Raw genomic sequence first — 18,063 nt, 5'->3', positions numbered from 1 at the left:
ATTTGACCAACTGGAGTGGCCCTACATCCTGACTGTACTTGGGGAGTTTGGATTTGGTGATAAATTTGTGTCTTGGATCAAAATAATGTATGCTCATCCATCTGCCTCTGTCCTTCCAAATCAGGACAAGTCAGAGCGCTTTCTGCTACACCGGGGAACCCGTCAGGGTTGCCCTCTTAGCCCCTTGCTTTTCGCGGTCGCTATGGAACCCCTCGCCATTAGTATTAGAGAACACCCCTTAATCAAACCGATTCAATTGGGAAACATTGACCATCACATTTCATTGTATGCTGATGATGTGGTGGTTTTCGTATCACATCCTGAGCGGTCAGTGCCAGCACTCCTGGACCTCATTCAGTCATTCGGTGAGATTTCAGGTTATACTATTAATTGGCAGAAGAGTGAGTTTATGTCATTAGGTGCGAGCCTCACTTAACCACAACCTATTATTTAAGATAACGGACAAACTGAAATATCTTGGGGTTATTCTGCCAAAGGACCCTAAACAAATCTTCAAATTGAATTTTTTAGAAAAAGTGGAGAATCTTCGGAAAGACATTGATAAATGGAGAACACTTCCTCTGTCGATGATGGGCCGTATAAATGCTATTAAAATGGTGTCCTTACCTAAATTTTTATATTTTTTTCAGGGTTTGCCTATTTTTTTAACAAAGGCTTTTTTTAAATCGTTAGACTCAATAATTCTGCCTTTTGTTTGGGGCTTTAAAGCCCATAGAATATCAAAAACTCACTTATATAAACCAAGGAAGATAGGGGGATTGGGATTACCCTGCTTTCAGCATTACTATTGGGCAGCAAATGCAAGAGCCTTGGTATACTGGCAGGAAGGTGATGCACAAGAACTGCCTGCAAATTCCCCCCCATGGGTGGCTATTGAAAGAAGTGGTGTTACTGACAGCTCTCTTCCGGCTCTTCTTTTTGCAGCACCGATATCCCCCGCAATTAGTGGGGTAAATAATTTAATCGTTTTAAATTCTTTGAAAATATGGAAGCAAATAAAACTGCACTGTAAATTGCCGGAGACCTCAATTCATGCCCCAGTTTACTGCAACCATGCTTTTCCCCCATCACTATCGGATATGTCCTTTAAAAACTGGAGTTTGAAAGGCCTTAATACTCTGAAAAACCTGTACATTAACAAAAAGTTTGCTTCATTCGCTATGCTGAAGAGCTGTTTTTCCCTTCTAGATACAGATTTCTTCAGATACTTGCAAATTAGAAACTATGTTCGAACTAAAATTCCGAATTTTATGTCTCTCCCGGAAGAAAATAAATTATGCAAAATCCTGCTGGGCTCTCCAGGATCAAAAAAGTTTATCACGAGTTTGGTTGACGTCTTTGCAGAACGAATGAACTTTACCACAGACTCCTTGAGGGCTGCATGGGAGGAGGAGCTGGGTTTGCAGATTGGGAGTGAGGTCTGGGAGGAGGGTCTTGGGAGGATTCGGACGTGCTCTATCAATGTAAGACACCAGTTAATTCAGTTCAAGGTATTCCATAGACTCCACTATTCTAAAATTAAACTGCACAGAATATTTCCTTCAACATCTTCAAAATGTGATAAATGTAAGTCCGCGGATGGCTCCCTTTCTCATTTGTTCTGGACATGCCCCAAGCTCTTTCATTATTGTTGTGAGATCTTCAACTTGTTTGCTAAGGTTTATGGATGCACGTTGGTTCCTGACCCCCAGATTGCATTGTTTGTACATTCTCCTTCTTTAAGGACCTGCAGTGTTTCTATGCAAACGACAGTGGTGTATGGAATGGTAATAGCCAAAAAAGTAATATTGAGACTCTGGAAAACTGACAAGGTTCCTCAATTTAAAATGTGGTTGAGCGACTTCACTGAGATTCTTCATTTGGAGAGGCTACAATATGATGTTGTGGGTTTCTCTGATAGGTTTTGTAGTGTCTGGCATCCAGTTTTGGATTATCTTTCCCGATCCAGGGTCAACCCAGACACTCGCTCAGCTTCTTAATGTGCCACCTATGCCCTTACAGACAGGTAATACCATTCCTTAATTGTAGATAGTACTCAATGCAGTGTAACCTGACTTGCTGTTATAATATATATAAATATATATATATATTTTTTCTTTTTGTCTCTTATTGTACGTCTTTATTTTTGTTACTGGATTGATAAGAGTATACTGCTTTCATACAGGATTTTGCTACATACTGTATATACATGGATATGTAAGTCTGCGTGTATATGTGCATATATATTTACTTATACTCTCATGTATGATTTATGTATGTTATATTCTGAAAACCTAATAAATATATATATTTTAAAAAAAGTAATAATTTTGAAGTTGAAAGAAAATCTGAAAAATGTGGCAGGCATTAATATTTTGCCCTCTTGAGTCAGTAGTTTTTTTAACCACCTTTTTTGATGTAGCACGTGGCAGAGTTAATCTCTACAAGCTTAAATTCAGCATATTTTTTAATGCGAAATGCCTCCAGGTTCAGTCAGACTGAACACAGACGTCTCTGTAAACATTTTTTTAAGAAAAATCATGCTGTACATTCTTGTTTGGACTGAAGTTTGGCCTTGGGCTGCACCTTTTTGATGAATAAGCTTTAGCATAAAGCAGTGAATCTCAAATATTTTACAAGTACGACTTCATTGAATACCTTGTTTTTCATGTGCCAGACTCTTGACATACATAGTAAAATAGTTCAAGGTTCGGAGTGCTTCAGTTTGTTAAGTCATAAAGCACAAAAAAATCATCTCATCCTTTGTAACTCACTGAGAAGGTCAAATTCTTAACTAAAGAGACCAATCTGTTCACTTTTCCAAGTGTTAAAAACACCAACAGGACGGGCATTCTGACCAGACCAATTTCAATGGCCTGGTCTGATTGGCCATTAACTAAAATCAAACAAATTTTTGGAAAAATATTGTTTGATTTCACTCTGACTGTTTGTACTTTAATAAATCTTTCACTCGCTATACCTATAGTATTGTTAACAGAATGCACCTCTAAGAATAGTTCATCTTGTCACCGGGCGGATGAGTTCCTAAATCCTCCGGAAGTAAAACTTGGAACTTGAGGAAGCTGAGGAGCTTGAAGTTCCTCAGTTTATGCATCCACCAAATTTACTTATAAACCTTATACATTAAGGTTAATTTATTTAGACTTAACTTGTAAATAATGGCAACATTTCTGCAGAGTACCACTAAAACAGCCCAAGTCCAATCAGAACTGGTACCAACATGGTACATCTAAGCCAAAACTGCTCTAGTCAGACGATGCTCTAGTCAGAGGATCGTCTTCCACTTGTGCGCTGTCTACCAAACTGGAGTTTTAATGGCCTCTTCTTGCTTCTCTTTCTTAAATATTCTCCAACAAACATCTGAAGCCTTCAAAGAACAGCTATATTTATTCACAGACACAACTGGGCCATATTTACTGACTGGATTCTATTTAGGGGCTTCAGTGTTTCTAGAAAGATTTCAAAAAACCATGTATTTCATGCTACATAAAATTATAATAAACTACACGGCAGTTTGTGGTTGTGATGTGTAAAAATGTTCAGTATGGATACTTTTGCGAGGCAGGACATGATGTTTTCCCCTCCCTTCCTTTCCTAGAAGTCTAATGTTTTGGTCTGTGGGATGACCCATTTGTCTTCTCCATCCTCCCTTTTTAGTGTTGTTACTAGCAATGATGCATCCAAAAAGACCCACTGGACTCCCCAGCAAAGGAAAGAAAAAAACTTAGAGAAGCAAGTTCAAGACCACGACATGTGTTTTCTTTGAAAAGTAAAAGGGAAACGTCCCATAATGGCACTGACTGATGAATGCTTTACTTCTGTTCAAATGTTTGTTACTCAGCTAGTGGAAAAAGGGTTGACATTCCATTTAAAGTAATTTAAAGCAAATTTACCTAAATAAAAACATATGGTGGGACATATGGAAACAGAAAATTCCATCTAACCAACAAGAAATATTTCCTTTAAAGGCCTCTTGCCCCAATCCACAAAGCTGGGACAAGAAACCATGAAAGCAAACTATGTGGCTTATGATGTATACATCCCAACTTAGCATGCTATTACAATTAGACAGTAGGGGAAAGTTAAAATATGCTTAAGACCCATAAGACATCAAATACAAATGTCCAGCGGATAGCTAAAATCCATGAATTCTTCACACCCTCTAAAAACACTTATAACTGTCTACTATAAACAGTCACACACCAAATATATCTTAAAATGTATTAGTCCACACATGATGTTGCATTAGCGCCAAAATTAAAACTATAGCACATCCAAAGGTGGCTACTTCCTTGTCGCAGGAGGCTATAAGTATTCCAAAGCTAGCTACTGATCTGATTAATGACAGGCTGTGTTAGCTTTGGAAAAGTTCATGACTAGCATGTCCAGGCTGGAAACCCACTGGACTGCCTATGCTTCCTCTACTGTCCATTTGCACTGGATATGTTGGTATTAGCATCAATAGTGTGGCGTTAGCATTGATAGGATGTTGTTAGCATTGATAGACTGGTGTTAGCATTGGATAGGCTAACAACTAGCATGCCTAGACCATAGAAATGGTTTGGCAGTACCACAGAAGCTAATATCTACAGCATCTCTGCTCTTGTGGGTAGAGACAGGGAAAATAAATGGCCCTCCTGGATAGGCCGCTTTGCAAAAAATGACATAGGCCATTATTTTAAAAGGGTGACAAAATGCTCTATGAAAAAATGTGTAAACAGGCAAATTTTACATGAATAGTTGGGAGTTATGAAGACATTCGTGATTACTGAACCGCGAACAGATGGGGATCCACTGAAATGTCATCGTTTCATTTTTTTGTAACCAGCCCAATATGTGTAATATCATACTGCATGACAAAAACATCCAGATATGGACCCATTTACCGTCACATAATAAATTACACTATCAAGTTTTCTAATCAGACAATTTAGTCTTTCTAGGGTCTCACTGCTTGTTGATAGAGGGGAGAGGATTAGGTTCTGAGAAATATTTACTTGGTTTCTGTGATGAGCTGTCTACAGTCGGCCCCTCTGCTGAGTTCAGATAAATCCTCAACATCCCCCCCTCGTATGATAGATAGGGGAAAGTCTAACCACATGTGATCCTCATCTGTGGTCTGTAATGAAAACCATGTTTGGCTGGCGGAGGCCCGGCTCGAGAGAAATGTTAACAGATGGATATATTAGGATACTTAAATGATTTAGATCGACCACAGTTAGCGAGACAAAGAACACAATCGCTACGGTGACGAGGCTGAAAGTGCTTTCCTCTGTTCCTCCTCATGTCAGAGCTTTGGGACTTTAAATCTATGTTGCTGATCTTGGTAGCATCGTTGTTCGTTCTTTTGGAAGTGAACTATGATATGGTCTTCATTGGCCGCTTGTTTTCTATCTCTCAACCAAGGTTACAGTCAAATCATTCTGACCTTCAATTTGTACTTAGTTTTTTTAATTGCTTTCTAACTTGTTTACTAACCTGCGGGATTCCTCTTAACTTATATATTTACTAATTTACCTTTCCAATCACTTCCTGTATCTCTCTATTGACTTTGTTTTCCTTATCTTCATACTTTCAATCTACTTAATTCATTCACTGCTATTTTTCTTTCTCAAATTATCCATCTTCCTACTGAAATTTCTGTCTTTATTTCCATCTTTCTTAATTTGCTTCCCTTTAGAACTTCATTTTTTCTGTAGTACTCCATTTCTTGTTAGTGTTTTTGTCCATACTTCCTTCTTTCCTTTTGTAAAATGTTCTTCCTTCTTCCCATCCTTTCATCTTTTTTCACTAACTTATCAACTTTTTTTCCATTCTTTTTTCTTCCATACTGCCGTTATTCTGCCCTTCTTTAGTTTGTTCCTTCCTTGTTTTATTCCTTCCTAATTTGTCCGGCTGTACTGATCCTTTTTAAACCAATAAGTAAGTAAATGTTTTTTTACAGTACTGTCCATACATAGAATATAGTATCCTCATAGTTACAATGATTAGATTATAATACATGTATATTAAAATGTGCATCGCAAATAACTGAGGTCAGAAATCTACTGATTAAAAATAGCTGAAACAGACTTTATGCAAACATGTGATTACTATGTTGGGGTCACTGAAAATTCAACAAGGCCATGGCGAGGGATCACTGAAGGAGAGATAATTAAAGATGAACTTATAATCCTCTGTGTGTGGATTTAAATTCATTTCCTGTCGTCCTGCTCTTCCCACGCTGCTGCTGTCTTTTTCCTGAACTTTATTGTTTGGTAGGTTCAAAATGTCCAAGAATGCACGCTCTCCTTGGAAGTGTTTAACACTTTCCCTTCGTGTTCCCGTCCTTCTATCCCTCCTGAATTTGATCCTTCCTTCCCGTCTTCCTTCTTTCATTTGCTGCTAACAAATTTCTCCTTAAGCTGTTCACCGGTAGTAAATCTGCTCCTGCTTTGTGTGTGCGTTGTCCAGTTTGATGGCACCATCCTGCTGATAACGCTGCTGGTGTTGTTCCTCCTGCTGGCCCTCCTCTTCATGTGGTGGTTCTGGCCTCTGTGCTGCACAGTGGTAAGAAACTCTAATATCTTTTTATTGGAAAGACCAGGCTCTTCAACCACAAGTTCAGTGGATATGATGAATCCATAAAGCTGCATATTTGTTAACTGTCACCATGTTGTGACAGTATTTATGAGGCAGATAATCTGTGAAAAGATCAAGCACCACCTGCTAATGCCGTCTGAAGAAATGCACTAAAACAACCAATCACAGCCAGGAGGAGGGGCTTGGTGCTGTTAATCAATCTGGTGAACTCTTGGCTAAATATGCTAATGGAAGAAAAAGAACTTAACATTACAGGAAAACTGTTTATCATCACATAACTAGCTTAGCGTTCATGACAGACTATGCTATTAAAAAAACCATGACAGAGAAGGTGAGAGTGATTGACAACGGTAAGACCCGCCTCCTGGCTCTGATTGGTTGTTTCTAGTAAGCATTGGGAAAAGGCAGAGGAGCTTGATTTTTTTTCTCAGATTATCTGTCTCCTACCATACTTTCACATAGTGACAGTTTCAGCAAATATGTAAAAAAAAAAAAAAAACATTTTTTCATAAACGTTTTATTTTTCAGTTAGTCAGATAGAAGCAGAAATGATGTGGCTTGTTGTGAAGATCCTTTCTTGTCCACAGGTGATCAAGGAGCCTCCACCTCCTCCACCTCCTGAGCCTGTGAGTCCGAACAGCTGCACACACACCAACGCATTCAGAATTTTAACTAGGAATGTTGCGAAATGAAAGAAGTCTCATTTCTGTGTTTTCAGGAATCAGATGATGACGATGGCCTGCCAAAGAAGAAGTGGCCCACTGTGGACGCCTCATATTATGGAGGGAGGGGAATCGGAGGAATCAAGAGGATGGAGGTGACTAGATCACATTGACGCAGTTCAACCAGACGGCTCTGATAAAAACCAGAAACAGGTCACGAACCATTCCTGCGTCGCCCTCCGCCTGCAGGTACGATGGGGCGGTAAAGGATCCACCGAGGAAGGGGCTAAGCTGGAGAAGCCGAAGAATGCGGTGGTGAAGATGCCGGAGCAGGAGTACGAACCGTATGAGCCCAAACCCAAGAAAGCTCACAACAAGAAGCCGCCTCAAAACCGGAAGTGGTACACACCCATCCAGGTACACACTGCCACAGACTCCCACAGGACCAGTGAGAACAGGCTAGCTGTGATTCAGTCCAATTGCCACGCAAAGTTTGAGCAAACTTCCAAAATGCTACAAGAAAAAAAATGTGATTTGATGTGCCGCAAATTAAGCAGGCTATGTAAACTGTAATTTCGTCTGACACTGTAACAGAAATCAGACAAGTCAGATTTTTTCTGTCATGTCAACCAGCCTATGATACAAGCTGTACAAAGATGTAGAGAAAGATCAAGAAATAAACAGTTGATCAGTCATGCGAGGTAAACATTTGTTTCGTCAGTTTGGTCAAATGTGTTTCCAGATCCACTTTAGTACATTAACTCTTTTTCAGAAAGCCAAAAATCTAACTAAAACCACCTTTTGTTTTTTCAGTTCTTAACCACTGAATGTTGAAAATTTCACATTAATGGAAGCAGGAGACTCTTTTCTAATCATCTCTGAGCCGATGGGAAAATGTAAAAAATACCAGGAGTGTCTTGTATTTCTTTGCTGACTTTATGAAGGAAGCCTTTCAGACTGTAGCAGCACTGTACCTTTTTCATATTTTTTTGCACGCACAAAAATACGCACTCCCCCTTCTCTACACATACTGATTACAGTGTATGTACTGTAAGGACACCACCTAGAAAGGCAGATTACTCTTAAAATTTAGAGATGCCATGTAGAGTATGGATGAAAAATATTCCTCTTCAACAGCTTCAATGCACAGGAGAACACAAAACAGAGTAACTTCAGTGACTCATGGATGATCCCTTAGTATGTTAGTTTGCCTTAAAACAAATTAAGCGATAAACTCTCCACATAAAGTCAGAAATAACTCCAGTGACGTAACCATGAAACCCTCCATTCTCTGCTGCTCAGGGTAAGCTGGACGCCATCTGGGCTCTGTTTCGCCGCGGTTATGACCAGGTCTCCCTGATGAGACCCCAGCCTGGTGATCATGTAAGTTACTCACAATTAAAAGATGTCGGCCTCTTTCTTTTAAGTCCACGTAAAACTGGTGGACTTAGATGGAAGGTTATGTAAAATGATTGTTTTCCAAAGCTAATGTAAAACCAAATTCTTAATTTATTTCACTATTCAATGCTTTCTAAATATGAATCTTGGGGGGGGTGGGGACTAAAAATTGTGTACAATTTACAGGGAATAATTCATGATGGAAATGAGTGTGAAATAGCTTTTCTTTTTACTTGAAATACAGCAAAATCTGCTTTTACGATTGATGGGATTTTATTCATTATTAGAGATGTGTAAACAAAATCTTTTCATGTAACTTGAAATCTAACTTGGGAAAAAAAAAATGGTTGAAAACCGTTCAGTCAAACTATGCTAATGTTTGACTGCATGTGTGTTTGTGCATTGTTATTAGACTCGTCAAGGGACTGCATGCGAAAAAGCTTATGGTGTTGATCTGCAACAACGCATTAAATGTTGATATTTGTGTTTGAGCTGCATATTGTCCAGATATAAATAAAGTTTATTTTCATTAATAACAACCTTACTTGAGATGCACAGGATTAGCCAGATTGTTGGAGACGTTCTGGTGGTAGAACCCAGAAAGAAACACTGGTTCTGCGACCATGTGAAGGGCCGGTATTTTACATGCTAGTTAGTTAGCATCTGTAACCTTTGCAAACATAAACAAGATCATTATTTCTGTAGGCAGCTGGTTATAGTGGATGACTTGTTTAGATCAAATGTTTTTACTCTCTACAAGCTTTAGAACCGTTTCCCTCGCCCCGGTAGAAATTCAAACCGGAAGGATTAGCAAGCGCTTTCTTGCAAACGTTTGGACCCAGTGTGCACATGAATTCATGGAAATTTATACAGGGGTCTCTAAGCCATCCAATTACCCTCTTTAGAGTGAAACAGCAACAGCATAAACAGTCCCCCTGAGGTAACCAATGCTTTAAAAACGCATGCTGTTGAACCAATTCCTCTCTCACACCTGCTTTACATTAGACGCTATAAATTAGATGAAAAGCAGAACCACAACTCACATCCCTGCAGTTGGATAGACGTGTTCAGCTTTTTTTTTTTTCTTTTTTTTTTTTTTGCTCAGCGTTTTTCCAGATGAACCACGTGGTTCTGTTTTAATGCCCAGTCGACTAAACAGGACTGTATTTTGTGCTTACCATTTGGTTTGCCGAAACATTCATATTTACTTCTTTCTGTGCAGGGTCGATGCATCAACTTTACAAGAGTAAAAGATGATTCAGCAGCAACCAAGGCCCCTCCCCATACTCCAATTCATGCGCCATCGCCACCTCCTCCGGACTACCGTCCCATTACCCGCTCCACCTCCTCATCTCCTACCTTTTCCAGCCCACCCACCAGATCACCACCGTCAGGCCAGGTGCCTCTGGGGCCCCCGCCGTCCCGCACGCCTCCAGGGCCGCCTTGTCCTCCACCAGCCCGTCCTCCGCCCTCCCTTCAACCCTAAATCATACAGACAAACCTCCTCCGCCCTCCCTCCCTATACACTTTGATATCACATTGATATTACTACCCGTCTGAGCATGTGTTTAATCTTAAAGGAGGTGGTCCTGCTGCCAAGTATCCTCCTGCCTTATAGCAAAGATCAGCTGCATGCTGAACCTGAGACATGTGTCTTCCTTCTGTCGTCTGGAATAGAGTCTCAAGCTAAGCTGCAAGCTCACAATTATAGTCATGTGACATGCTCTTGTGTCTTTACGTGGTTAACTACGGATTAAAAATGTGCTTGAGTTGAATGCTTTCTGTAACTAATGCCAAAGCAAATGCTGCATAAGTCGATGGGCAAAAACATTTCTTAGAACTGTGGTTTAACCTGACATTCTATCTCACACAGATCACGTAACGCCATTTCTGAGATCTTGAAAGGATTGTTGCTGGACAGCAAAGCAAAGAAGAAAGGGATGTCTATCGATGTGCATTGAAAGATATTTAAAAATTGTCTGTCTTTATCAACTACTGAGTTTTGAGTTATTTTTGCCACCTTCTCCATTTCGTATCTTTGCAGTTTTGATGATCTAGTGCCCGACTTTTTGGGTCTGTCGCAATAAGTTTTGTACGATATAAAACTCATGATTTACTAAGCCAAAATTTAATTTTTAAGTATTTTTAAAAAGAAATTATTGCATAGACCCTTTGCAACTACGTCATTGATCAGTAGAGGCGCCATGATGGACGTAGTAAGTGACTGATGGGAGCATTAAACTTGTTTTCCCAAGTTGTTTTAGCCAGTATAGCCACAGCTTGCAATCGCTTAATTCAAGCTAATTTGTCTGTGGGCGAAGCTTATCTAGTTGGGGTTCATAGTTAGTGGTATTGACAAAAGTTGGAACTAGTTAGGAGGAATGGAGGGCTCAAGACCGGTGTTGGCCTCGGTCAGCAATAAAACGTAAATGTGAAACTTGCATAACCGTAAAAACTCGCAGCAACGCTAAAACACTATCTTAGCCACACAAGCTTTAAATTAAGACACAAACTTTGCTCTTTCCAACGATATGAGAATTGTCTAACTACGAGCAAAACTAACAGAACTAGCAGCCAATGAAGAGGAAAAACAAGGCTTATGTCGTCATGCCAAAAACATAAATTCAGTCTTACCTTCGATGTTTTATGGCTATAATCCGTGCCGGCGGAAATATTTCCACTTCCTGCACTCGGCTGTCCTTGCGTCATCTTTGTTGGTGATTTTCGGAAATCCCACGGGATCTATTGGCTCTGATAGTTTTGGGAATTCCCCCTGTGAGGTAGTTTGTGTTCCTGTATGTTCTAGGCACACAAATGATTAGGCATTTTAATATGCTTAATAATTTATTAATATGTCCAGGAAATGTTTTAGGAGCAGTGAGCGTTTTAACATCTAATTATTTATGGCTATATATATGTTTTTATGTGACACATCTTTATTAGACTAATGTATCAATTTATTTTCATTTAACATACAACTATTGTGCAATGTAAGCTGATTAATTCAGTTTTGATAATGTGTATCAATGTGTGGCTGCATTTAATAACTTAAATATTAGTTTATTATGACCATTATCAATTTAAAACCAAGGAGTAATTTTTGTTATGTAAATAACTTTTTTTCCCCCATTAATTTGTGCTTTTTTGGTGTACAAAAAGCAATGTCCTGAAATATTTGTTGAAGTCAAACATTCAACTTCAGCCTTGGTCTTGGTCTCTGAAGAACCGGTCTTGACTCCATCCTTCCTAGCTAGCTTAGAAAGCGACCCATAAACACTTCGTCCCCTTGAAGTGTTTGTTGAGTTGATCAAACAATTCAACTAACACTTCACGGATTTTTTTATTTTTATTTTACCAATCTTTCTAACGGTAAAAAAGGTAAAGACCTTTTCTTTTTTTTTTTTTATCGGAAAAAAGTTTTTTGCGATAAACATTTTTTATTGTAAAAAGGTTTACAATAAATTTGCCTGAATTCACACCATATGATTTGTTCCACTGTATCTATAAGCTTATTAGTTGTTTTTTTTGGTACATGGAGGCTACATGATGGTGGGGTATTTTCTCCATAGTTACTAATGATTAGACGCATAGCATCTCCATAATGCAACATTTGTTTGCATCTTACTAATCATACTTATCAAGTATATTATTGTTTATTTTTTCACATTGTACCTTACCTTCTTTCCTCAACAAAAGGTTTATGATAAAAGTCTGGTTTACGTCCTTGTCTGTTTGTGCAGCATCCTATGAAATCAACTAAATAACTGCGATATTAGGCTACCAACCATCGGTACTTAAATCACGCATACGTTGTGTTGATGTCCATCATGGTGGAGCGGGTCGGTTTCTGAAGAGTGTCACGTCACGTGCAAAGGGTCAAATACACTGTGGCTTAAATATATCAATATGAAAAAGGTTGTTGATGATAAGTACCAAATAGAAACAAGAACAGACAAAAAAAAAAAACATGGAATCCAGTAGGTACAACATAGCGGTCCAAATTTGTGAAAGGAGCGAGCTGATCCAGAACCAGTTAGGCTGATGATGTAAAGGCAAGAAGTTACGTTTTAAATGAGATGTAAAATGCGATGTGGTTTGGCAAACGGAAGGTTTTGGTGTGGCACTTCTTCACGTTACATGCTACTCAGAGACGCCTTAAATCAGCAAATACCAGCAATTTATTGGCAGAAATATTACAGTGTGTGGTTGAGATTTGTGGCCCAGTTTTAACTAATGGGAGGATATGTGTTTTTTGTTATGTATTTCAGGTGTGTTTTAAATGTTATGTTGATTGAAATGTTTTAGGTTTGAACTTTGGAGCAAGGTGAGAGGGAATATATCATTTTGTATGTTTGTTCCCTTTTTTTTGTCATTATTTTGTTTTGATATCCGAGCACATCATCTGTTGAGCTACTAGGGTTTGTGTTTGTTTTGTTAGCATCTGGACACTGAAACTAATGCAATCAAGCATCCAGGAATCAGAATCAGGTCCCTTTTTTTGTTTTGCTTCTTTCAGTTTTTCTTTTTCCTTTTCTATTTTTTTTTTTTTTTTTTTTTTTGTAAAACATTTTCAATACTGTATTTTAATGATGTTCTGTGTATTTTACGTTTTCGGTTTTGTCATTCACCACCGGTCACATTGCAACTGCAGGGCAGTTCAAAGAGCATCTAATTTATTTTACTCCCAGACAGAAATGCTGGAGGGTATCGAAACAAATGACAAGGTGTCCAATCACTGACACTGACACTGTGCGAATTTAAAAAAAACACATTAGTTATCTGTTAAGAAAATCATATTAGGCATGTCAGCGTTGCATGGCACTTTAGTTACACTGTAAAACAGGTTGCTTAAACTAACAGGTTTAGTACAATTTAATGTCATTTACATCTGAGAAAGTTAAAAATGACAAAAAACTAATAATTAAATAAAACTATATTATTTTTAGGGCATTAGCACAAAAAGTGGGCTGCAGCGCCACCTTGTCTTAATCAAGGGATATAGCAACTTAACAGAAACATTACTGTTGATCAGTACATATTGTACTGATATTCTCGGCAGCAGCAAAACGAATATCAGGTTTTTTTTATTAGTTAGTTTTTTGAATTACTTAAACAAAACAGTTGATTTTAGCACTGACAAAAAAATTTTTTTTTGTAAAATTAGGCCCCGGCTAGATTGATTGCCACCACAGTATGGGGCCACAAAGTTATTATTCACAACCTCAAAATCTTGATTTTGACTAACACGGTATTACACAGTATTTCCCCCGAAAGAGTTTCTTTAGTTTACAATAGAGGTTTAAAATTAAGAGAGTCGGTATGAAGCAAAAAAAATAAAAAAAGTTGTGTAAAATTCCTTTGATTCCACTCAGCTGGGTGAAGCTGACATTGAAGGTGACAGTGAGTCTTTGTGTCATTATATTCAGCATTTTCCAGATATCCAGTCTGTACAGATATGCCATACACAGCATTTTAGAAAAAAAATCTCTGCTTTTTAAAATATTTTCTGTTTTAATTTCAAAGAATTCTTTGTACATGGATTGGAGATGCAAGCAAAGAAGAAACACATTTGCAAAATATTTGTGCTATTGTGGACAGTGTATAAAGCTAGCAGTAGTAGCGCAGCACAGCTCAGCTCTACAGGAATTCAGACAAATTGTTATTTAGATCGCCTGTAGGTAATTGCAACAAAATTTAAGGCTTTTTTGGGGGGCTGGAGTATTTCTGTTTACTTATAGGAAATTAATAACAACCATGACATGAGGTCTAATCATCTGGTTGATTATATCTAGAGTGAATATTCTTCTGTTGAAGACTTTTCACGGTTTCTTGCGTAAACTTCACCAGTTCTTCCCTCTGACCTGTCAAAGGCTCTAGAGAAGAAGTTTGCCACACTTGTAATCCTGTTTTGCAAAGCCTTCTGGGATTTTTGTTTCATTTTAGCGTATGTCAGTTACTATTTGTATTATTTTGAAACATGGGCGTTTCAGCGATTTTTGTAACGTGCCAACTCACTCACTGTACACCAAGGTTCCTGTGCTTCAGTTGAATTAGTTATGATGTTATGTTGTAATCGCCTTGAACAGAACGACACAGACGAGACACTTAGCTTCATGTCCTTGTCGTCATTTACACGTTCCTCCTATTTTGAGTTGTATCATTATCGTTGTCTTTAGCATGCTTTAATGACTAAACGTCACATTACATGTAAGTGTAAAAACCTGTTGCATTTTTACATCATTGTTCTTCAGGAGCTGGAATTAGCATTAAGGCTTCCCAACATTAGTTGTTTTGTTTTTTTATGACAAACTGATTGATTGATTGATTGATTCATTAAAAAAAAAATGTTACTTTTTGAAGGGAACTTTTCACAGCTTTTTACATGAGCAGTATTAACCAGTAGTATCAAAAACAATGTAAAAGATGGTTGATTTGCTATTGTTAGCTGATGACTTGTTTTTTACAGTACCAATAAAGTTTTGCTCTTAACCTTCTCCTGGGAAAAAAATCATTTTTCATGTCAATATCTACATGTTTGCAACTGGTATTTATTTAGATCATGGGTGTCACAATAATTGAAACCCTTAAGCCCCAATGACAAGCATCTGTATCACTGCCACAGAATCAATCCAACCACACTATGCAGTTGCTTCACTCACATCGGAATGCTAGATGCTTGAAACTGAAAAAGTAGTTACTGGCAACATTTGGGAACAGTAAGAGCACTGACAGTTTTTCCCAGTTTATCCTTTAACATAAATTAAAAACAACCTATGGAAAGTAGTATGCCCCTGATCATGATTTAGCAGAGCACTGTGAATTCTACCACTTTGAGCTCAGTATACACACACTATTTAGAACAGGAATCATCAAATGTTACACATATATTTCAAAGTGGCGTGACTTTGTGTCATGCAAATGTCCTTCATTTTCTCACGTTTGTTTTTCACCATGCCAGCATTCATGGCTAGCAGAAAGCAGCATGATTCACTGCAGACTTTTTTTAACTACTGCAAAATTCCCATATTGTAGAAGGGTTATAAAGGGGAATTATTAAAATTCCAGTATTTTAAAAAAAGGTTTCCATTGGTTTAGATAAAATGTGGCTCATACGCCATTGTCTAAACCGTGGTTAGCCGTTTAGAAGGCTAACCACTGTCTAAACAGCTTGCTGGTTTTCAGTTTGTTCAGACTGCTGTATGTTAAGATACAAGTTGCTAGAAATACTCCACAGAACAAACCCCGGTTTGAAAAGAATCCATTGAAGGTTTTATGTGGAAAAGTAAAATCCTGAATAGCTTAGCATGCAAGCTAGCTCCCTAATGACTTCCATGTACTTTTGTCATCCCCATTAAAAGTCTTAGAACTCCATTTAAATTATACCAGACACTTCAATAGGTTCACCTACAACCTCTTCTTCATCAAAAGTGTTGACTCTTTTAGCCAGACATAGCAGCCAGTTATTAACATATTAAACCTGAGCCAAAGCCTGCAGATAGTTACCGTCCTCCACATCCCACGCAATCTAGCTAGCTGTTGTGCTATGTGAAAACACATTCTCTGCTGTGGAAGGGTTTCCAAACTTTGAATTTGATACAGTCAGAAGAGCGACCATGAGCGCTTCCAGCTACATAATTAGTGTGGAGTCTACATTTTTTCCCCTCTGCACGCAGAGGGTCGGAGGATGTGGGATGTTAAAAGGGGCTGCCTGAATCAGAAAAACTGAAGAAAAGAATGGAGAAAATGAGGCAGTTAGTCCTTGAAGCAGACAGGAGGGAGTGAGCTTGCAAAATCAAAAAAAAAATAATAATAATAAAAAGTTGAAACAAGAACAGCTTGAACCCTCTCTCTCTCTGTCCCATTGAGTTCACCATCCCTTCTTTGCCTATAGTAACGCCATAGCAACAAGGCATTTAGCAGAAGCTAATTCTAAGGCGCTAAATTCAATCAATGACATTATGTCAACATTATATATCTCCCTCAAACTAGTCAAATTTGTTATTGTGCACCTTCCCTTATGGTTGTGCTTGAAGAAGTGATTGTTTGGGACACACTTTTGAGTCAGTTTTTCAGTTTCATAGTTCCAGCTTCAAAATAAGTGCATAAATATAAACGTCCAACTACATGAAGAATTCTTAACAGCCAATAACAAAAACTTCAACATAATGTTGAACTTTATTCAACTGAAAGTTTATAAAATCGCTAAGTAAGTTAGTGGCTCAAGAATTCAACCGGAAAAATTACTTTTGGGGAAGCTAGGTGTGCTTAGTGTTTCCAGAGTTAGCAAAAAGGCTTAAGTGCTACACCAAACCTGTTCTATTAGTGGATTTGCAGAAGTGTTTGAAAGCAATTCAAACAATTCAATTTCTGTCCGGTTCCTCTCTGATGACCTCAGCTACAACATCATTAAACATGCAGCTTAAAGACTTCATGTAGTCCAAAGCACTCAACCATGTATCTTTTTCCCTCCCATTGCTAATTTTAAATTATTTGAGTTAGTCTATCCATCCATCCATTTTCTGAACACCCTTTGTCCCTAATGGGGTCGGGAGGGTTGCTGGTGCCTATCTCCCCGGGCGAGAGGTGGGGTTCACCCTGGACAGGTCCCCAGTCTGTCGCAGGGCAACACAGAGACATACAAGACAAACAACCATTCACACACACACACTCACACCTAGGGAGAATTTAGAGAGACCAATTAACCTGACAGTCATGTTTTTGGACTGTGGGAGGAAGCCGTAGAACCCGGAGAGAACCCACCATGCACAGAGAGAACATGCAAACTCCATGCAGAAAGACCCCGGGCCGGGAATCGAACCCAGGACCTTCTTGCTGCAAGGCAACAGCTCTACCAACTGCGCCACTGTGCAGCCCTTGAGTTAGTCTATCTTAAATCCCAATAAAGTATGATGAGATTTGAGGCTGTAAGGCGACTGAAAGAGAATAAGTTCAAAAATATAAAACATGCATTTTGTCAGCTGGAAGTCTTTAGCATGATTGTGCGACAGTGGCCATCAGGGGTTCAGACTGGCAGATTTATGAAAGCATACAGAGCCTTAAATTGGCGGATAGAAGGGTGATGTGCATTTTCATGATCGCTGTAATCTTGAGCATCTGTGTCAAGTCTGAAGAAATGAACTTGGTAAACTCTGCGGTTCAGATGGAAGAATCTGAGTTTTGTTTTTTGTTTTTTTCCGCCCTGACAGCCAACCTAAAATTTTGTTGGGTTGCTTTTATTTATTTTTTTTATGCACCCTAATCTCCAAACAAAAGCCTTGCTGGCTGGGATAAGAAACGGCATGTTAATGGCCCTACAGTCGCACCACAACAATCGTTTCTATGTCATAGCTTCATTTCTGGTCTGGCTCGCAGATCTTCAGACGATATTTGTGGGAAGTAA

At 38.6% G+C, this 18,063-nt stretch overlaps 1 protein-coding gene across 1 annotated transcript in view; it reads left to right on the top strand.

The window, feature by feature from the left end:
* The window catches only part of antxr1c (ANTXR cell adhesion molecule 1c), a 49,661-nt gene extending 34,672 nt beyond the window's left edge, over positions 1-14,989 (top strand). The window contains exons 13-18 of the mRNA XM_044102749.1: positions 6,475-6,570; positions 7,191-7,229; positions 7,322-7,420; positions 7,515-7,682; positions 8,568-8,648; positions 9,886-14,989. Coding sequence (XP_043958684.1) covers positions 6,475-6,570; positions 7,191-7,229; positions 7,322-7,420; positions 7,515-7,682; positions 8,568-8,648; positions 9,886-10,149 — 747 coding nt within the window. The 3' untranslated portion in view covers positions 10,150-14,989. The remainder of the gene's footprint in view (positions 1-6,474; positions 6,571-7,190; positions 7,230-7,321; positions 7,421-7,514; positions 7,683-8,567; positions 8,649-9,885) is intronic.
* The last annotated feature ends 3,074 nt before the right edge of the window (positions 14,990-18,063 follow it).

This window comes from Gambusia affinis, linkage group LG20 (assembly GCF_019740435.1).
Source record: "Gambusia affinis linkage group LG20, SWU_Gaff_1.0, whole genome shotgun sequence".
In the NCBI taxonomy this organism is placed as follows: Eukaryota; Metazoa; Chordata; class Actinopteri; order Cyprinodontiformes; family Poeciliidae; genus Gambusia; species Gambusia affinis.
This window is presented reverse-complemented; position numbering and strand designations above follow the sequence as displayed.